The sequence below is a fragment of the Tachypleus tridentatus genome, chromosome 3 (genome assembly GCF_004210375.1).
Source record: "Tachypleus tridentatus isolate NWPU-2018 chromosome 3, ASM421037v1, whole genome shotgun sequence".
Classification (NCBI taxonomy): domain Eukaryota; kingdom Metazoa; phylum Arthropoda; class Merostomata; order Xiphosura; family Limulidae; genus Tachypleus; species Tachypleus tridentatus.
In genome coordinates, this window is record NC_134827.1 from 76083241 (window position 1) to 76106198 (window position 22958).

At 34.0% G+C, this 22958-nt stretch overlaps 1 protein-coding gene across 1 annotated transcript in view; it reads right to left on the reverse strand.

Annotated features, from left to right (window-relative positions):
- Window positions 1-1732: 1732 nt before the first annotated feature.
- Oseg1 (intraflagellar transport protein Oseg1) overlaps window positions 1733-22958 on the reverse strand; it is a 51391-nt gene continuing 30165 nt past the window's right edge. Inside the window, exons 19-29 of the mRNA XM_076494945.1 lie at window positions 17716-17887; window positions 13924-14026; window positions 13061-13201; window positions 11799-11893; window positions 10471-10571; window positions 9304-9469; window positions 8991-9102; window positions 7075-7200; window positions 6403-6485; window positions 5973-6137; window positions 1733-4881 (exon numbers count right to left, since the gene is read on the reverse strand). Coding sequence (XP_076351060.1) covers window positions 4783-4881; window positions 5973-6137; window positions 6403-6485; window positions 7075-7200; window positions 8991-9102; window positions 9304-9469; window positions 10471-10571; window positions 11799-11893; window positions 13061-13201; window positions 13924-14026; window positions 17716-17887 — 1363 coding nt within the window. The 3' untranslated portion in view covers window positions 1733-4782. The remainder of the gene's footprint in view (window positions 4882-5972; window positions 6138-6402; window positions 6486-7074; window positions 7201-8990; window positions 9103-9303; window positions 9470-10470; window positions 10572-11798; window positions 11894-13060; window positions 13202-13923; window positions 14027-17715; window positions 17888-22958) is intronic.

Genomic DNA, 22958 nt, shown 5'->3' on the forward strand with positions numbered 1-22958 from the left:
TTGGGTAGGCTATCCTGCCAGATATATTGTATGGTATTTTGAGTTGGTGAAAATAACAGTGTAATTGACACTTTATTTGGGGAAATTGTTTTATTTTACACGGCACTTGTTAAAGAAGGGGGAGGGAATTGCCCTTCAGGCGGTATGACATGAACTGTCTCTCTCTTTCTTTTTTTATCCATTTGCATGGTCAGATTAGTTAAAGGCGTTCGGCTCGTAACCTGAGGGTCGCGGGTTCGAGTCCCCGTCGCACCAAATATGCTCGCCATTTCAGCTGCGGGGGCATCATAATGTGACGGTCAATCCCAAGAGTTGGCGGTGGGTAGTGATCACTAACTGGCTTCCCTCTTGTCTTGCACTGCTAAATTTGGGAGTGCTAGCTCAGATAGCCCTCGTGTAGCTTTGCGCGAAATTCAAAAACAAAACAAACACTCATTTACGGAAGCTAAGCCTTCTAAAATCTCTCATCAACTCTTGTTTCTGGAGGAATATATTATCTACTTCTTTTTTTAAATCCGTATTGGCAAGCCTTGTTTTAGTAGCTAAACAGTAGAAATAAAAGACACTATTCTTATTTTTGCATACACCATATTCGTATGAAGCTATTTCTCTTAAATTTGAAAAGGTATCTAAAGGACGATTCAGTACAAATGATTGTTGTAAATTGATACTAAACCAAATACTTCTATTATATTACCCATTTTATAGGACTTTTCAAACATGTTAAGATTTTTTTTAAAATTCAAACTTGTACTAACTATAATTTTATAAAGTAGATGGCGAAACCAGTACAATCAACATTCTATAGTCCCAAGGGCTTGTTTTTTGAATTTCGCGCAAAGCTACACGACAGCTATATCCGCTAGCCGTCCCTAATTTAGCAGTGTAGGGCTAGAGGGAAACCAGCTAGTCATCACCAACGAATAGTGGGATTGATCGTCACATTATGACGACCCCACAGCTGAAAGGGCGAGCATGTTTGGTGCAATAGGGATTCGAACCCGCGATCCTCAGATTACGAGTCGAGCACCTTAACCACCCGGGCTTGCCAACACCTTACCGACTCCTTTAATATACAATGATTTTCAGTTTCCACTGACTTTTTTTTTCTTCCTCAGAGACTTAGTCTAAACATTATAACGTAAGAACAAGTATGAACTTGTTACATGATCGAAACTGTCCAATTTAGTAATGTGTGAAGAATTACACGAGTAAAATGAGACTGACATTTGTTTGTGACAAAAACAGATAATGAATAAGTGAAAAATGAAAATGCTCAAAACAGCTGGTCCATCAAAAGCTGTAAATGAGTTAATTAGCAATAAATTAAGAACGACTCAAACATTTACTCTATAGATAATATTTAACAAACTTTGTATTTACTAGTATTTTTACTACCAGCCCTAATGTTTGGTTTGGTTTGTTTTGAATTTCGCGCATAGCTACATAAGGGCTCTGTGCTAGCCGTCCCTAATTTAGCAGTGTAAGACTAGAGGGAAGGCAGCTAATTATCACAATCCATCGCCAACTCTTGGGCTACTCTTTTACCAACAAATAGTGGGGCTGACCGTGACATTGTAACGCCCTCACGGCTGAAAGGGCAGCCCTAATGAAGCTACAATTACTAAACTTTGGCTGAATGTTATTCACGTAGACCAAATGTTATTATTTTCTTATGCTATAATCGTTCACAAAGAACTGGAGTTCGAATAGTAATGAACTTTCCAAGTAGTTCAATCGATCAAATATTGTTTATTAATATAAGAATACGCATGCACTAAGAACCGTCACCAAAAACAGTTTTAGTAAAAATTTAAATGTAACCATAATATATATCAAATAAATTAAACTTAAGTTCAGTAAAATAATATCCACAATATGCACAAAACAGAAACCCAACTGAGGTTTACAAAAGGAACACCATGAGAAAAATCACGGAAATAATTTCATTTTCAAACATTTTTAAAAAATGTTTATGAACGAAAATAATTTCACTCTATTCTAAAAATCTGGTTTTATTTGGTATACTAATGTTGGTATAAATCACAAATATTTCCAATTGTAAACAGCATGCACCAACATCTCTAGCACTATGTTTGTCTGACCAGTGGAGTTTGATCACTTCATTTACAATGCACCCATAACACCGAAACAGAGTACAATTATTACTATTGTTTTTTTGTATGGTAAGAGTATATGAATGAGGAACCAACAGATCCATAGTCTAGGATGCTAACCTTGTCCTCTTTGAAAAAAAACATGATTCTGATTGTGATGTTCACATAAATGCAAGTTTATTACCAGTAATAAAAAAAAATCACACAAAGTGAACCTTCTTCTGGTCCTTAAACATCATGTGAATTAGAAAGCGAGTTTTTTTCCACAAACACCTTTAGTGTTTTTGTGTGGCTTTTCTTTAAAATAACAACGAAAATATAAACATGGGAGATGTAAATGTACTCAAGCAACCACAGTAAACTCAAGAATGGTCTAAACTTATGAGAATTATAAAATTTAAATAACAGACATCCAACATCTTAAATTTAGAATATTTGACGAATTCATATGCTGTTATTTAAAGTTTTCATACCTTATGCTATAAATTATGAATGTCTATTAAAGTCAAAATTCTACAGCTAAGGTTGAATGACAGGTTTTCTTAACAGTGCTAAAGATAGTTAATACTTACCAGGACTTATTCTGGAACAAAAAAAAATATACAAACCTTTTTCACTCTGAAGAAAGCACATTACTTAGGTTTAGATATAAGTGTCATATTGAACTCAACACTTTAGAAAGCACTTTGAGTTATAGAGTTGTAAATTTATCACATCACAAATTGTATTTCACTGTGTTTAATAATCATATTTTATCTAATACAATGGAATACGCTCAACTTTCAGAAGGTTTTGAGGGTGGAGCTAAGGAAACATAAGTATTGACTCCTGTACTTTGAACACCAGATTTATTGACTTTTGTGATAAATTGAACAGCCTTCTTGCTACTAATTACAGAATTAATAATTTTACAGAATATTACGAATTTCCTCAAAACATTCCAGCTTTTAATACATTTCTCAGTGAATATTTCAAGATAAAATTCAAATAACTTAAGTAAGGTGACCATAACACTTCCTTACATTAAATTGTTAGTTATATTAGACGTCCACTGTTAATGTTTTATTAGTAGGTTGATCTTTCATATGTCTTATTATTGCTTATACACTTGACTAGTTCTTAAGGTTTAATTTTGTTATTTTCTGTTGCCTGCTACATAAGTTGACCACATCTGTACAAAGACATGATGTTAAAGTCAGGTAATATGTGTACATACACACATCCTGCAGTACGTTTGGTTAATACTCTAATTGTAATTAGAGTATGAATATTTTTTATTTATTGCACAGTTTTTTATTTGTTATTTATGTAAATATTAGATTTTAGCTGTTTTATCTAATTCCCCAATAAGACTAAAGCTAAACAATAAGATATTGAAATCACATATCTGTTACGTTAAACTGACCTAATGTTTGACCATTTAATGATGTCACAAACGAAAATTATACAATGTTGTGCATGTAACTATGTTAGGCTTTTCAGAGAACATAAAATCAGTGATGGTGCATGAAGTTACAAGCTAGTTTTTGTGTGTCTTACATTTTCTTTAATGTTACATTGACAGCACCAATTAAAACATTTAATACATACAACACAACTATATTTCTAACTATCTACTACACAAACACGTTTTTTATTATGCTAATTATTGTGCATTGTTAACTTAGTATAATGGATATAGAACTAACCTAAAAATTAAAAGCTGGCTGACCAATGAGAGAGTACTGAGATTATGGCCACTAAATATGATAACAGCAAGAATAACCAACTACTTAGTTTTATATTCCTAGTTAGAATGATTTATTACACCTGCTACCTTAATTACTAGGTTAATTTGTAATTGTGATGCATGCAGATGGTTTGTTTTGATATCAGAACTTACTGATAAATATCGCAGAGACATTAATGGCTGATGAATTTAGAAAATGTGTCTCTGTACATTAATAAAGCAACACGTACATATGTCACAGTACCAGCAGTATGGAACTTTAACATACAGCCTGTTCATGAACCATCATCATTCTACACATAAGATATTAAATGTTTATGACCAACTAAACATTTGTAGTAATTCAAGTGTATTTGATATTTACGTTTATTGAATATCTCTGAAACATTCTATTGTTGACATTCCAATAATAGATTACAAAGTGCTAATATCAGTTTGAGATTACTTGAATTTGCCACAGTCTTACAGATTATATTAGACACAAGAGAGAAACAGGCGAAACGTGTGTTGTCAAAGTGACAAATCAGAAGGACGTATGTGTATTTACGTCTTTCATTAACATTCCAGTTCTCTTTCACAACTAATAAAAATACATTATTCAGTTTCAAAATTAATAGAGGAGAATTAAAAAGTTATAATATAATAAACAAACAACAGCATTAAGATAATATGTACATCACAGAACTGGGCTGATTAAGTGAGATGTTTATAAGATTTAACTACTGTACTCACTACTTCAAACTGAATGCTTTAAAATTATCAGATAAATTTCTTTGTTTAAAAAAATCCAAAAGTGATACAGTTATATAATAACATCACTTTTCTACATCTACCCTGTATGAGGCTGTTTGAGCTGTGTGCTGGCATCATATAATAACAACGTTAGATTAAGTGATGGACGGAAACAAACTAGTGAAACACTGAAGTTGTGTTTCATTAGTTATCTGTAAGTTGGCTTTCTTCAGGGTTGTAGCGACAAAATGGACAGTAACCTTTCTGCAGGACTTGTAGTTCATAGTCATCACTGTGAAAAAGCTAAATGTGATAAAAAAACTGTTTTTGCTACATTCGCAATACAGATTAAAAAAAAACTGTTTCAGTGATTAGAAAAAATCCTTATTTATCCAGAAAATTAAAAAGAATAGAAATTGCAAATGATTTATATCTGCTAAGCCCATATCAGTCTAAATCATGTGGCCAGTTTCTCAACTAGATGGTGGTCTGAAACTATTTATTTAATGTAAACTTCTACTGTCAACTCTAGACCTTCAGGCAATTATATGGTTTTGAATAAATTGCTTAGTTAACATTTGAAAGAAAAAAGTTCTCATAACCAGCACAGCTGGTTTGTTTGGTCACGGCTCTGTTTTGTCAAAATAAAATATCTCCAAAGTCCAGATCCATCCTGACCATATACAGACTAAATTAGAAAGATATGAAAACTTCAGATATACATTAGAGAAGAATCAAGGTTATTAAGTTAATGATATCAAGGTTAAGTAACAACAGTCAAGGTAAACAGTTTTTCAATAAGTTAAGTTCTAACAAACAAGCAAGTTAATATACATAATAGATTTTTTTTACAGTTACTGTGAGGTGAAACTTGTTCATTAGAAAAAGGATTTAACATTGCTGACACTATAACGTAACATCCACTGCAAAGAACTTGTTTAAGTGCCTATCTTGTTTTAACTTGGTTACAAAAGGCTTCTAATGGGGTCTATACCAATACATGAATAACTGAAATAAATAGCCTGTCAAGTAATAAACTTAAGCGATGTAAAAAATCAACATATTGATAGAGTTGCTTGGTGAGGTATAATTTATTTAAAGCAGCTGAGAGTACCTGTTAAGGAAGTAAAAACTGTATGAAGGACTTTTGTTGTTAATGACCTCATTAGATGTTAATTTATTACTCTACTTTGTGAAAGACAATAAGTATCTTGTGGTTTGAAATGCTTCATAAATGAAAGACATTTAACTGTTAGAGTTTTCATATAAACACACACACATATAAATATATCATATATACTTTTTTAACTTGGAAATTATATTAAACAATATTTTTGTATTAGTTATTTCTCACACACACAAACTTCTTATCTGGAAAAGATTCACAATCTTACTTGATTGCAAGAGCTGCACTTTGTAATCTGAACATCTGGCATTAAGTTACGGAAATACCGGTACTGAAGCGGTGACTGCCATTTGCTAATAATTACATCTGAATGTTTCATGCTTTGTAACACTGATCGACTGGCTACAACTGGGCTAAATTCCAGACCTCCCTCCTACAATAAAAAACATAAACAACAAGTATACTTGTTATGTAATAGTGAGCTTAAAAAATAAAAGAAAACATCAAGAAATTTGTACAGCTGGGAAGGGAAAAACGATATTAAAAATAAATTAAAAAAACAAAAAATCCACAAAGCTGACACTACCATAAAAAGGTCAACAAAACAGAAATAATTTAGCTGAGGAGAAGGTGACCAGTAACACCATGTCCACTTTTAATGTAACTCTACTGCAAATTAGTTTTGTTATGATCCTTACCTCAAAACTCATCAACTGAGCAGTAAAGGGGTCAGCATCAAAGTCGTTTTCTATGTTACCATCGATACGCAAAGACTGATACTCTGAAGTTTTGAAGAGTTAAAAACATACCAGAATAACTTCATTGTAGTGACAACAGATATTATTAGCTTGATTAGACCATGTCAACTAGGATCTTAAATAAAGTTGTAGTAGTTTTGTGTCAATGTTATCACACTAAAAGAATAAAGATAGCTCTACATTTTAGTCTAAAATGATGATTTGATCAAATCCCTTTTGTCACATTTTACTGTATTATATATTCATAGTATTTTAAAATAACAGATTATACACACATTAGGGATGACGAGAAATCCACTGAAGTAAAAATGTATCTCAAAATGGCTGGTATGGGGATTAACTTTTATTAAAATAAAGTAGAGAACAATGGTTTGACCTTCTTAAGTTAACCTGAAGATGTCCTAAGAAGGTCAAAATGTTGTTCTGTACTATATGTTAATAAAAGTTTTAATATCCATAACAGCTGTTTTGAGATACATTTATATATATATTGCTGATAAACCCAAAAAAACAGAACTATACACAACTATTTGCATCTCCAACAGGTATATCATTTATTAAAATGTATCTCTTGATGAATAACTTATCTCCCCTCACAACACAAAAAGATACTTCCACCATTTTCTTCAAGCCGTGAGTGTTGTCCAGTCAAAAATGTGCTGTCTGATTCTAGCAAACGTAGAGCCTCTTTATCTGTGATACCATCTTCTAAAACAAACTCTACTAATGGCAGAATTTCTATAAAAAATATAAAAAAAACTCCAGTCTGTTGTACAATATATACCTTAAAGTAAAATCAATATATTTTATTTATTATTATTAACTTTTTATCACAACAAGTTCAGATCAGAACTAAAACTAACCTAACCCAGTTGTGTGAGGTTTAACTGCTGAGAAGTACTGAGTAACAACGAAAGAATAATATTTTTATAGAAAAGGCAATTAAGTAAAAAAAGAGACTGGAACTTGAAACCAGGGTCTTTGGCTAACATACCCAGTATTCTACAACTAAGCTATTCAAAAGTAGAGGCTGTTTTCCTCAAGAGACTTTTTTCAGTGATAACTCGATGGCAGAACAGTAATTCTAACAGTAAATAATAGCTAGGTGACAAGTGGAAGTAAATCTTTCTCAATCATACATTACCCTTTTTTTATTACATACTATTCAATTTAAAGATCTATTACTTACACCAAACTACTTGAGGGCTACATGCACTAGCTGTCTATGATTTAGCAGTGACAGACTAAAAGAAAGGTAGTGAATACCACCAACCATCAATTCTTGGGCTACTCTTTTGTAAACGAAAAAGTAAGATTAACCATCACATAATGGAAAAGGTGAGCGTGTTTGACAAAACAATTCAAACCCATAACCTACTAACTGTGAGTCAAGTGTCCTAAACACCAGGCCCAAGAACAAATTAAAGCCAGTTCTTAATTTATTACTCACTATGTCTCTTAAATCTGTTTATCAGATACTAAACCACCTGTGTCTATGTGAACCTATGGCATCTTTATATATGTTAGTACTGCTTAAGTTGGGTACCAAACATCTGAGCAACGTATATACTTTTTAGTAAAACTTGCCAACATATTTCAGGGTTTTTCAGTAACACAGACAAACACTGTTCCCCAAGTTGTAATCACTCAGCCATCTATCTACAAATTATTTATCTATCTTCTTTACTCTTTAGTTTGTAGTAAGTTATTCATAAGTTTTCAGTTTCTATTACTGAGTGTTTTTATTTTACAAATCCATTACACAGTCTGTAGCTCTATCCTCTTCCTGTCAACAGTAAACATAGAAAGGAAGCTAAGATGATGTGCAAGTCCCGCGCAAGTTGAAATTCACAACTGAGAGCTGTGATGGTTTATCAGTGAGGCTGTTTGGTCTTGAATGTTTCATCTATTTCCAATCAAACTCATATTTAGCAAAACCTAAGTGACAAACTAAGAACTGCTACTAATGACATGACCAGTTACACACTATTAGTAATTACACAACCAATAACATACGATACATTCATATCTGTGTCTTAAATCACTACACTCTCTCTTCAAACTTACCAAACCATCCTGATTTATTGGCCATTCTGCTGTCTTCTTGTCTTCCGTTAATCGGCCAACCATTGTCATTAATGACACTTATCTATCAGCTCTGTTCCTTCTTTACCAGATAATTCTGATTCATTATCTCATGGTATTTTCTATCCATTATGCATTTGACACACATATATCTACTGATCATATTGTGTGTAATTTCCACACATCACATTCATGACTGCATACTTCCCATTAACCGGAGAATATTTTACCATGAAAACTGTATCACCTAACCATTTAAATACATTTAGACACCAAGTTTCTTATAATCTCACTCGCAACCATCAGACATGTCACCTACTTATAAGGTGCTGTTAGTTTAATGCCTTATATAAACCAATGTTATTTCTTGATTTATCATATGTTTAACATATAGACAGTAAGTGTCTTATAATATATGTGAAGCTAGTCAAAACATAACTTACCAAATGAGACAAATGAGTGAACAAAAGGTTGCCTACAGTTAATACAACAGTTTCCCTGGTTGTTTAGCAATGGATTTGTTGTTGAGCAGCGATAACAAAGAGGTAGTAATTCCTGCAGTAAAGTAAGTCTTGTTACAGCAGAACAACCAAAACATCAATTAAAAGTAATAAAATGACACATGTAGTAGAATTATATTTACAAATTATTTTTTCAAGTTTTTACTTAGGGTTTTAAAGTAACATACAAATAAATAAAATGGACATTTTAAACAGTTTACAGAAAACAACTAAAGAAGTGTGAAAAACTTCTAACTTCAACATCACTGAATGGCTTTGATCTTATTGTCACAGCTCCCATGTCTATGGATTCTTGAAACCGTGGTGACACTCGCAAGTTTTGCAGTCTGTCGTAAGCATGCCGAGCTAACTTATAAGCCCCTAGATTACGGCTCTGTTTGGCTAAGGCATACAAAATAGCTCTGAGAACAAGTAAAGGTTTTAAAAACAACACTGTTCGTCAGGTATTGTACACATTACATTGTTCCATAGGAAAGAAACTTGTTAAGCAACACATACAACAAAGTAAAAATAAATAAATAAAAATAATTGCATTAGTTTTGAAAATCTAATAAACAAAGATTTATGGAAGCTAGTGTCATTTGATAGTAACACGCTGTGCATGGAGCAGGAACATGTTAAAACTGACATATATAATTAATGTCACAAAAATATAAGATTGTCCTTATAAGGAATATCTCTGAACCAAAACTTCAAGTTTGTTATTTTTGCTTAAATTAAGAATGATCATGGCATCAGATATTTAATGTTTTTTTATATTTCTAATTACACTTATATACCAGGTTTATTTCAGTGGTGATTCTTTGTTAAATGAACAAACATCAAATTTAAATTCGTGACTTCTATTCATAACATATATTTATAAGTATCATGACCATTTGACATAATGGAGATCTTCGGCTTTCAAGTTACTTTACAGAAGTTAAGTGACTGTTATATCAGCACTGATAGCTGTGAACATCTCAAGGAAGTTTAATCACCGTTATCTCAGTACTAATAGCTGTAAACATCCCAAAGAAATTAAGTGAATGTTATCTCAGTATTGATAGCTGTAAATATCCCAAGGAGGTTTAGTGACTGTTATCTCAGTACTAATAGCTATAAACATCCCAAAGAAATTAAGTGACTGTTATCTCAGATAAACAAACAAAGCTTAGTTAGTTTCTTACTGTCAACACGTTTTGTCAGAAAATGTCAAATATTAATGCCTTCTAAGAATTTAAACACAAGGGACCAGCTCACTATCTTCCTGTGTTATTGGGATATAATAAAAAAACATTACAATTTACAAGTGAAAACCTACAAACTGGCAGTTCGAAACACTGTCACAGATGATACATGTAAAATACTTTTATCTGAAGATGCACAAAATTATGTATAAATGTGTGTATGGAAAGGATACACTTTTGAAACTCCAACCAAAGTGTCACTGAACATTCGGTGGATCAAGTAACGGGCCATGTTGAATAGAGCTTCAGGCAAAAATGACGTAAAAGGTTCTTCCTGTAAAATTATAATAAACTAATATATAATACCACAGTTCTTTACACTAAAGAACTGTGATAAGTTTACCTCTGCAATTACATGATTAAAATGAACCTAATGGCATAATTATTTCTTACTTCAAAGGAATTATATAGCCATACCAATCTGTTTCTGAATATAAACTTTAATTGTATGAATTCTTGTCTATAATAATAAACTATACTTCCAGTGTCTATTTGTTTTCCCTGAATTACATTTTGAATCAAACATTTTTAGATACATGAAACTTATAACTCATGAAAAAGTTCCTTAACTAAGTTCATGAAATATGTGTGTGTTTATATCAACATTTTTATGTTTTTCCACTAGAGATACTAGGGGTTAAAAACCTTTAATAATTACAAAAAAACAAATACTGGCCTTTAAAGGGATCTTTTCTTTATTAATTAAATCCAAACCATACACTAATACTATCACAAAGTGTAAAACACTCCAGCTTGCACTACAAACATTCAGAACAACCACTTTCTCAAGGAGATCAAGGTTAGATTAGATTATCAATTAATAACTTCACTAAACTCTATGTTGTTCTAGTGGACACAGTAGGTCGGAGAACACTAATGGATGACAGTTGCATGTTGAAAGAGAAGGAAACGATGTTTCACCCTTATTACAGAAGCAAAAATGATGTCTCCTTCCCTTTCAACCAACAACTGTAGTCCATTAATGTCCTAAAATGTGTAATTAAATTGCACAAGCTACACAATATATTTACATTATTTTATCATGAACAAATACAATAAATATTTAATAAACTCATGGAATATAGTGTACTAACACAATACATTAAACAGTATGTAGTACATGATATTTTACTTGAGTAAACAACAAAGAGTACAGTAAGCCACTACAGGAGAGAACAAACTGTATATCATAACATGATGAACTAACAATAAATCTTATGAATAAAATAGTACTCTTATTTACTCAACACTGTGTACTTACTGCACTTACAACATGATTAAATCTTCACTACAAATATTCTTATAACAACAAGAATGCAAAAGCTACGTATATAATGAACCAATAGAAAGTAACTTACAATGTTATCGACGAACATTATGGTCATATAACTTACAATGTTATTGACGAACATTATGGTAATATAACTTACAATGTTATTAATTAACATTATGGTAATATGACTTACAATGTATCAAAGAACATTACGGTAATATAACTTACAATGTATCGATGAACATTATGGTAAGCATAATAGATTTCTGCTTTGCGCTGGAGGTCCCAAAACTTGTTTATCATTTTATCATTCTGGTTATTGTCTGAAATAAAGAACAGAAAATAGTATGTATTTAACATAAAACTGTTAGGGCTATCTTGTGTCAGTTCTATTTACGGCTGTCTTGAGTCACTTCTATTTTTTTCCTGACTAGAGAGAAGACAGCCAGTGACATTCACTAGCTATGCTAAGGGACAGACCATCACTCTTGTGATGCCATCACAGATTAAAGCACATGTAGTAACTGCATGGATATGGTGAGTATAGTGTGAATGAAATCCTATTACTATACACTCTTTTAATTGTTGAAAATCCTAAAGTGACTAGAAAACATGTATAAGAAATACAAAAGGCTACTGTCAAGAATATATAATCATGCTTCTCTTGTTCTCTACAACAATTGTTGTTATAACAAATGACTTATATAAATAGTCTCCAATCACTACTGTGTTTGTTGTGTCTCAGTCAGCCAGAGGAGCTTTGGACTGAGCCAAAGAAGAAAGAAATTAACATTTAAAAATGTAAGAGGCCTAATGTTAATGCATTAATTTCTCATTTGTGTTGAGTGGATGAGGTACTGATAGTACTAGGAACACATTTCGATTCGAACAAAAACACTAACAACATACAATTCTGAAATCACATTTTTCGCAGCTGTTTTCACAAACGCTTAACGCGTTTTATCGGTCATGTGTCATTTCACTGCTATTTTTCCCATGTATTAAATCAACTGATTTTACATAATGAACGCTAACATTCCTACCATTATTCCTTACCCTAAGTCACAAGTTAGTCAATAACCATTAGATTTTATAACAAAAAGTAAAATGATAATATACACAAACATGTCAATATTCGATTCACCAGGTTGTACTTATGATAAGATGAGGTTATCCAAATGAACAAATATTACATTATCATACATAAGAACTGATGTTTTTTGACCTGAATCTTAGTTTTAAACCAAATGTAAAATGTCCATGACCTTCAATGAACTTTCAGGCATATATGAACATAGAAATTTTGTTTAAAAAACATCTGTAAGAGAATGAGCGAATATTCTGTGTGAAAAAAAGAATATGAAAAGATTATAATCTTATACTAAACTACTTTAATTCTTCTGTTTACAAACAATCAAATCAAAATAAATATTATGTTAACTATTACAAATAGTTTACAGAAATGAATATACAAAAAACCAAGCACCCACCTCGGGCAATGTCCAAACACTGCATTGACAGCAACCAATAATAATAACCAGCATCACTAAACCTCTTTTCATTGACAGCATTATGAGTTAGCTGTTCCAGCACTTGTAAAGCTTCAACTTCTCGGCCAGCTTTGTGGAAAGCTGAAATACAATGCTGCACAGAGTTACGATCTATCACTGGGAAGGTCTATTAGAAATTTAAAATATAATGTTAAGGTATCTAAGAACAGAAAGAAGGATAAGTAACTATTATAATGAGTCAGCTACAAAGATAAGTTCATTTTTGTTGATTCATTTTTTTTTACAGTATTTATAAAAATACTGTTAAGTTAGGAAGATCTAGCAACACAGCATATAAAAAATTTCTCAAACTTTCCATTTGTTTGGCTAAATATAAACATTAAACTGACAGTGTGCCAGTCAAAACATATGGAAAATATTAGTTGTAAGAAAATAACCATGCATTAGCCAAAATTATGAATGTGGAAAAATACCTAATCTATCAGTAAGCAATCATTTATAGCATTTCTAAACTATTGGATAAGTTGCTTTTATTCTTAATAACTAAATAACTAGTAATTTTTTAACAGATGAAGCAATAATTTTGTAATGGATTTACTGAGGATTTGAAAAAGACAGTGAACCAGTATCAAGTTAGTTCAAGAAACTATATTTACTCAATGTAATGCAGCATGAAAAACCTGTCACAGAAATATTCATTTAAGATAAAAATAATTTTCCTGTAAGTACAAAACCTTCAGTTTGAGTAAATTTAGTACCATGTATAAAATCAAGTCAGTGTTGTATAAACACATAATTTCTATAAGGTTTTGTTCTTTAAAAATATAAAACATTTTGTTCACCTTTTTGAGCTTCCACAAAACGATCATTTTCTGCCAGCCAATTAGCATACGGAACGTAAACATCTTGTCTGTAATCGGGATGCTGGTCGGCCACAATGAATGCCTGAAATAATTAATATCATATTGTACAATATACCACTAAATATTCTGTACCTAAAACTACTGGTTTCCACTTTCAATAAATGAACAGTAATGGGTTGATAACTGTTTAGCCAAGGCTACACTGTAAGCTGTCTGTGATCTGCCATAGTGGGTAATGAAACCTGGTATTTAATGACTCTTAAACTTACCAAGGAGCCACCAGGTGATGGAGAAGAAGTTTTTAGAGAAAATATAACAATTATACATACACTTAGTAAAACACGTGTATTTATATATCCAGCCAAACAGACTTGCATTTTAATTAGTTAAATATACTCATGAATGTATATTTGCTAAGAATTAAATCAACATTATCTGACCTATGCATGTTTTAGTTCTCCAGATAGTTATAAAACAAATCCTGCAATTATTGTTTGAGCATTAAGAAAATGGAAATAATATAATTAATTAATATAATCTATTAACATTTCAGTTTATCGAAAAAATACAAAAAACCCATGTTACTTCTCTCCCCTTAAACCAAAGATTCAATGGTTTTTCTTTCGGATTGAAACTTAGTAACTATTATAAAATATATAACCTGCTGAAAGACTGTATCATTAAATTATTGGAGAATTAAACCAGAGAAGTGAAGGACCACACCATATAAGATAAATATAGCATATAAAATATGAATATTTACTTACAGTTCAGTTAAACATTTATTCTTCCTTGATTATCACTTTTACCAGAGTGAAGAGGTGAATGTACCTCATAATTTTTATTACTTTCTAATATGTTTATTTATGTCTTTGTACCAGCTTTAAGTTCAATTACACTGAAATTATTACTAAAATAGACTACACATCTTTTTTTACATATTTGGTTACGGACAACATCGTATATTCCTTGCAGCCCAACTGTAAAATAATCAAAGTTAATAGGTTTGGAAACACTTTTGTACACTGGTTCTTGTGTTGATCCTTGACTTCCCCTTAGGCTTTCTGTTTGACCTTTGATTTTACCTTATACTGTGGTTTAATTCTACTTTATATTGTGGTTTAATTATTTGACTATTTATATTTAATTTATAAACCTTGTATTACTTTGTTGTTCTAGTTTTTGTTGCCCATAAATCTGTTCTAAAAATTAGCTTAGTTGGAGCACTAAGTTACTTGGATGGTGTTATATCAGTTATCTCTATCAGTCATGACGAGAAAACCCACTTGTAGAGAAAAATATATATGTAAAAATGGCTGGTTTGGGTTGAGAAACTTTTATGCAGAAGAGCTAACATTTCAACCTTCTTCAGTCATTGTTAGGTCCACAAAGAAAGAAAGAAGTAACTGACCACATGTTTGAAGGGGGTTGTGTAACTGAGTGTAGGAATGTAGAGGGCATGCTTAGATGTTTGATTATATTTATTAATGTAGGTATAAAGGTGTTCCTTTGTATTGGTTTATTTTGGGTTTAAGTTGTTGTATAAGTAAGGCTTCTTTAATTTTGCATTTGTTTATGTTTGTTTGTTTATTTAGTATTTGGGTGTTTTCTATGGTTATGTTGTGTTCGTTTGATTTGCAGTGTTCAAAAACGTGTGAAGGACACATTTTGTGTTCTTTGAATCTGGTTTCCATTTTTTTACTTGTTTCTCCAATATAGAAGTTGTGACAGTTATCACATTGTATTTTATATATAATGTTGGTGTGGTGTTTGTCAGTGCAGTTTTTACATAGTATAGACCTTAATTTTGTGCCTGGTTTTTGAATAAATTTGGTATTAACTGGAATGTCATATTTTGTTACTAGTTTTTGCCAAATATTGGTTATTTTTCTGCTGATTTCAAGAACATATGGTATGCAGCAGTATATGGTTTCATGATTTTTTAATTTGTAGGATATATTTATTTTTGTTAGTTGATTTTGCTTTCTGTCTAGGTGTGTGTGTGTATAATGTTTTCTATGGCTTGTGGAGGAAACTTATTGATGTTGATGAAGTATAGTTTTATTTTGTCTAATTCATCGTTAATTTTATCTGGTGAGCATAGTTTTATGGTTGTGTTTATTTGGTTTCACAGTATGTTGAGTTTTTGTTTTGTTTCATGTGCTGAGTCCCAAGGAATGTATAGTCCAGTATGGGTGATTTTTTGCTGGATTTCTGTTTATAATTGTGTATTGGTTTTTTGTAATTTTGAGGTTAATAAATTATAATTGATTGCTTTCTTCCTGTTCACATGTGAAGTTAATGTTGGGATGTATACAGTTAATGTTATTGAAAAAATTAAGTGTGTGTTCTGTAGATATTAATCCCGCAATCATGTCGTCTACATATCTGTACCAGAATAGTGGTGAGTGTAATGCTGTGTTGACTGCCTGTGTTTCAACTTGTGTCACAACCCCCTTCAAACATGTGGTCAGCTATCAGTCAGTTACCTCTTTTTTTCTTTGTGAACCTGACGATAACTGAAGAAGGTCGAAACGTTGTTCGCTCCTCAACATAAAAATTTTCTCAACCCAAACCAGCTGTTTTTACATACACAGTTATCTCTATCTTAGAAAAGCCCTTCCATGGATAAAATAATGAAGACAAAGCTCTTGATACCACTTCATACAATGCTGTGGTTTGTAAAGATTTTTCTCCTAGTCAGTCGTGGCTAACCAACAGAGAAATGTTTCTCATTTGTTTAAATTCTATTCAACTGCTAATTATGTTCACTCAAGATTAAAAAAACAACAACAACGTATTTCACATTCAAATATGTACCACATTACTACAGAGTCAAGGTTTAAAACTAGTGTTCACCATTATTTCTTTGTTTGTCAGGAGGGTGAGAAAAGTTTTCAACCTGAGATTCACATCTTTCTTCAACCCTAATCTACAAGTTATTGAGTGTGTATGTCTTATGCTCTTATATCACTCAGTTTAAGTAGAAAAAACAAAAAAGTAGTGTACAGACTTACAGTAAAATATTTTATATTGATGTTGATGAGACAAGCTAGACTTCAAAGGAATAAATGAAAAAAAACAACAAAACATTCAATCATTTTCCTGTATTTTGTTGCTAGCCAGCAATTATGCTTGTGAATTTAAAACAAACAAATGTAGTTTGATTATAAATGAGACAAAAGTAAAAGGTTGTTTAAATGAAATCTTTAACTATAAACAAGCATCTATCCTTGACATTTGTTGAGCTGATTCTTGTTGGTTGGTTTATTCAGGGGGTGTCTGTATTAGCTACTCCAAATTCTGAAAAGATAAAGAGAAGGCTGGTTAACACCACCTAATGCTCACTTCTGGGATGTTCTTTACCAATGAATAGGGTTGATTAAAGTATTATAATTCCCCTATGGCTGAAAGGCCATGATAAGTTTCAGTTTTGTTTTGCAGTGTGCTCAAAACAAAAAAAAGGTTCTTGTGCAACTGTTTATGCAATTTTTATTAATCTAATAATTCTTATATAAGAATAATTTAATATAATATGTCTTAGTACATACAAAAAAGGATACTGTCTTTTTAACAGATGAGATTAAACACTGTCTTCTGTGGTATTTCTTTTGTCTAGAAAAAACACTTACAATGCAAAAATATCTATTACCATGCAGAATGTAAATAAGATAAAGATTTAATTAAAACTCTCTAATGACTAAATAGCATAGTTTTTTTTGCTTTTTTTTTTTGGGTGGGGGTTGCAGGGAAAAAAATTGTGTACAATACCTCTTCCCACTGGCGGGCCTCAACATACAGTTGCAACAGTGATGGAATGTCCCCCATTCTGCGATAGACTTCCACAGCATATGCATACTGCTTATGCTGTTTCAAATACTTGGCACACAACAGAAGAGCATCTCGGTCTGCTTTGTCCATTCGACGACTGATGTCCATTAGCCTTTGAGATAAAAGTGTATCAATTTTCACAGTTTACTATATGCTGGTATTTGCAGTTTGATGTAACTTTGAGAAATATTCATATCTCAATAAAACCATTACAAAGCTATGTCCTCTCAAACTTGGAATACAAAGATGTAGAAAACAACAGAAAAAAGCACTATGCTATAAATTTAAACACACAAAATGTACAATAAAGAGCACACAAAGAAACTTCTAAATGTTTCTCAGCATGTCTATGCTGCCGTACAAGACCCAGAGGTTTAAGTGAAACCTAACATATACACCTGTATAGTCAAAGGTCTACTAAACATAAAAACTACGATAATTAATAACAAGCACCATAACATATTTTAGTACTAAAAATAGTACTTCTATTTAACATGTCAAAATTGAAGAAACTTGTTAAAATCATGTTTTAACAGATGTTGACCGATAACTATCTAAATACGCATATCTCACATTTATAGCAAGATTTAATTGTTGAAGTCATTCTTTTAACCCTAAAGTTACCTAAAACATTGAAGTGGTTCTTCAACCCTAAAATTACCTAAAACATTGAAGAAGTAATTCTTTAACCCTAAAGTTACCTAAAACATTGAAGTAATTATTTAACCCTAAAGTTACCTACAACATTGAAGTAATTTTTAACCCTAAAATTGATTGATTGATTTGGTGTTTTATGGCACAAAGCAGCTAGGCTATCTGCTCCAAACGACCGGTAAAAAGGTAAAAATAAATTAAATGTAGTAAAATACATAAAAGGAAATGAAGGTAATACAAAACATCATTGAAAAACAAAAAAAGTATAAAACCAATGTTGACACCTAGTCTACAATGTTAAGAGAGAAAGCAGAATAAGAGAAGTTGTAAAGTACTTTCTCTAGCAAAATGGTAATGATCATAACCTGCCAGGAAGACTAACAGGTAAGTACAAAACCCACTGTCAGTCACCTGAAGTTGGCCTTTCCAATCCAGGTTCCGGGTTATGTGTCATTATGGCCAGTACCAAAGGATAAAGTAATAAAAGTTTAAAAGACATGCAGCAAAATTGGAATAACAACTCGCCAGGACGACTAACAGGTAGTTCAAACGAATAGTTCAAACAGCAGCGTCAGTCACCTGAAGTTGGCCTTTCCAGTCGTGGTGTTGAGTTATTTAATGTTCTGGCCATCTTTCAATGTCAAATTGAACTAGAAAGAATGAAACTGTGAAAAGGGAACCACAATTAAAAAGGTGTAATGAATAAATATCCAACACTTAAATGAGATTAAAAAGATTAATGGCCATTAAAAAAACTAAAAACTTTATCAAGGTGGACAGTGTCACCATCACCAATAACACTGTCCAATGTTACAGATAAACCCTGGGAAAAAACATATTTCAAATAGTGCCATCATTGAGAATCATAACGATAGCAAGAAAGTAAAATGTAGCTGATAGTGATCTGAGTGTTACACAAACTACACACTGGTGCATCAGTTCCAGATAAAAGAAAACAATGAGTTAAAAAACTTCCTACTTCCGAACCTTACGGAAGCTAGATGGCCAAAGCCCAATATAGGGTTTTATTTGAAAAAGCTTGTTGTCGCGTTCCTCATTTCAAGTGGACTGCCAGCTGGCACGGAGCCGAGCCTTGAATACAAGACCATAGTCCATGTACGGAATAGGCACAGTGGTGATAGTGCCGGAGCAGATAGATTTAGCTGTCCCTGTGAATACCAACATGGCCTGGTATCCAGAAAAACTGGATAGAAATAGCAGTTAATGAGAAATGGGCCAGTCGGTTTTGAATATCAGGGAGAACAGGGTGTGAGCCAACGTGTAGCGATTCCAGGACCAGTATAGAACTAAGCGAGTCAGTATAAATAGTGCAGTTGGAGTACTGCTCAGCTTCAATATGATCCAGGGCAAGAGATATGGCATACAGTTCAGCAGTGAACACAGAAGCTGTAGATGGGATTCTGTGCGCAACCACCGAACCACAGCAAACCATAGCAGAGCCCACTGAATTACCTGATTTGGAACCATCTGTATAAATGGGAACGGAATGATTGTTTGAAAGATGTTCATTAAATAAATGACGGTATTTCCAATCTGGAGTATCTGCCTTTTTCAGATGACTGAAAGAAAGATCACATTTGGGGGCTGTAATAAGCCATGGTGGGAGGGGCTGACCTGTGGAATCTGCAATGTTATCCTAGGACAGACCCAAGTCATCCAATTGCGCCTGGATGTGAAGGCCAAACGGAGCAATGGTAGATCGTCTGTTTTGAAAAAGTACAGCCCACTAAGGAAGGAAAACACATCCCCAGATGGGATGCTTTGGTAAGGAACGAAGTTTCAAAGAATACAGTAAAGATAGTTGCAAACGGCAAAGGTGCAGAGAAGGTTCATGAGATTCAACGTATAAGCTTTGAACTGGAGAGGTGCAGAAAGCCCCAGTGCAGAGTCGAAGTCGTTGGTGATGAATGGGGTCTAGCATCTTTAAGGCTGAGGGTCTGGCAGAGCCATAAACCACTGATCCATAGTCGAGTTTTGATCGAATAAGAGCACGATATACCTTTAACATAGAACATCGATCTGCTCCCCAACTGGTAGTAGAGAGGACACGGAGGATGTTCAGTGCTCTTGTGCATTTGACCTGTAGCTGCTTTACGCGTGGTATAAAGGTCAGCTTACGGTCAAAGATAAGCCCCAAGAACTTGGTCTCACTGGACCACTGGCAGCGAAACTTCACCGATATGAAGTTCAAGATCAGGGCGAATACCCCGTTGGTGGCAAAAGTGCATGCAAACAGTTTTAGAGAGAGAGAAATTAAAGCCGTTCACCATAGTCCACTTCAGTACACGATTCAGGGCAGTTTGTAGTTGCCGCTCAATATATCTCATGTTCGACGACTGACACGAGATGTAAAAGTCATCGACATACAGCCCATTCACAACAGTGAGAGGGAGTTGTTCAATGATGGCATTTATCTTTACACTGAAAAGTGTGACACTCAAAACACAGCCCTGAGGGACTCCAAGTTCCTGTACATAAGAACGGGAAAGTGTCGAAACCACACGAACTTGGAATCTCCTGTCCATTACAAACTTTTTAATAAGCATGGGTAAATGGCCACGTTACCCATATGTATGGAGGTCTCGCAAAATGCCATACCTCCATGTTGTGTCATAAGCCTTCTCAATGTCAAAGAATATTGATACAAGATGTTGGCGTGTGAGAAAGGCTTCTCTGATTGATGTTTCAAGTCGAATTAGGTGGTCTGTGCTGGAGTGCTGTCGTCAGAACCCACACTGGGTGGGCGAGAGGAGGTTGTTTGATTCAAAGAACCAAACAAGACGAGCATTAACTATCCTTTCTAAGGTCTTACAGAGACAGCTCGTCAAAGCAATTGGACGGTAGTTTGAAGGAATCTTGGGATCTTTCCCTGGCTTAGAGAAAGGTAAAATAATAGCCTGGTGCCAGTCATCAGGAAAAATATTCTCCTGCCAGATCCGGTTGAAAATAATCAGAAGGACATCAAGAGAAGCAAGAGATAGACGGTGCAGCATGTCATAATGAATATCATCAGGTCCAACAGACGTACTGGCAGACCGATGAAGGGCCATTTTCAGTTCCACCAGTGTAAAGGGACAATTATAGTCAAAGAGACAGCCACTTCGAAAGGAAAGAGGTGAATGCTCTGCTCGAGTCTTGATGGCCAAGAAGGTAGAGGAACAAGCAGAACTGCTACATACCCGGCAAAAGCTTTCACCTAGAGTATCAACAATACTCCAGACATCAGTCACCTCCTGACCATCAGAGAGTAAGATCGAGAGGGGGACAGAATTGTAGTGCCCACTGACCTTTCGAATCCTGTCCCATGTGACCTTGGAACTGGTGGTAGAAGATATGCTAGTTGTGAACTTAATCCAAAATTCTTTCTGGCTTTGATATCTTACCAACCTAGCATGTGCACGGGCCCATTGGAAAGCAACGCGGTTCGAAACTGTGGGATATCTACGAAAAGTATCCCAGGCCCATTTTTGAGCCTTCCGTGCTAAGTGGCAAGCAGGATTCCACCACGGACGAGGATATCGTGGAAAACGTGTCGATGTTTTAGGAATACACTGAGCAGCTGCTTGTATAATACAGCCAGTTACTGCTGCCACACAGTCGTCTATTGATGGCTGATTCACGATAGCAGGATCAAGTTCTGCGAGAGCAGTGAAATTGGGCCAGTCTGCCTGATCCAGCTTCCACTGGGGCACGCGGGTAGGGCAGCATCGACCACGGCCAGTCTCTCTCAAAAGGATCGGAAAATGATCACTGCCTAGTGGATTACTGTCAACCCTCCATGACAAATGGGAGAATAATGAAGGGGAGCAAACTGAGAGATCAACAGCAGTAAAGGACTGACTAGGTGCATGAAAATAAGTGGATGAACCAGTATTGAAAAGAGAAAGATTGTGATAAGAGAGCATACACTCTACAGAGCGACCCCTCCCATCAATAACAGCACTTCCCCAGAGGGGATGATGTCCATTAAAGTTCCCCAGGAGTAGAAAGGGAGATGGCAACTGTTCAATGAGAGCATCAAGGTCTGATTGACCATATGTCTCTCCAGGGGACAGATAGAGAGAACAAACAGTGATGGTAGGACCCAAGGAAACACGGATGGCTACGGCCTCCAAGGGTGTGTTGAGTGACAAAGACAGGGTGGGCACATGCTGATCAACCAATAGTGCCACCCATCCATGTACTCGTCCATCACACAGCCTGTCATTTCTGTACAGAGAAACTGCCAAATGGTGACTGTATCAGCAGGTTTCTTGTAAGGAAAGACATACAGGATGGTAGGAAGCAATCAGTGTTTTGATATCATCCAGATTAAAACGTAAACCTCGACAGTTCCATTGCATCAAGGTGGCCATTTTTAATGACGGGTAGGCGAAGTGGCTGGGGAACCGTTCTGTTTACGACCATGTTTTTTTTCCTTACTGTCCTTAGTCGGAGGTGGTCTATCAACCTCCATGGATCCTGCCCTGGGTCGATTGGGCAGGTCTTTGTTATTGGAAGGGGATTCC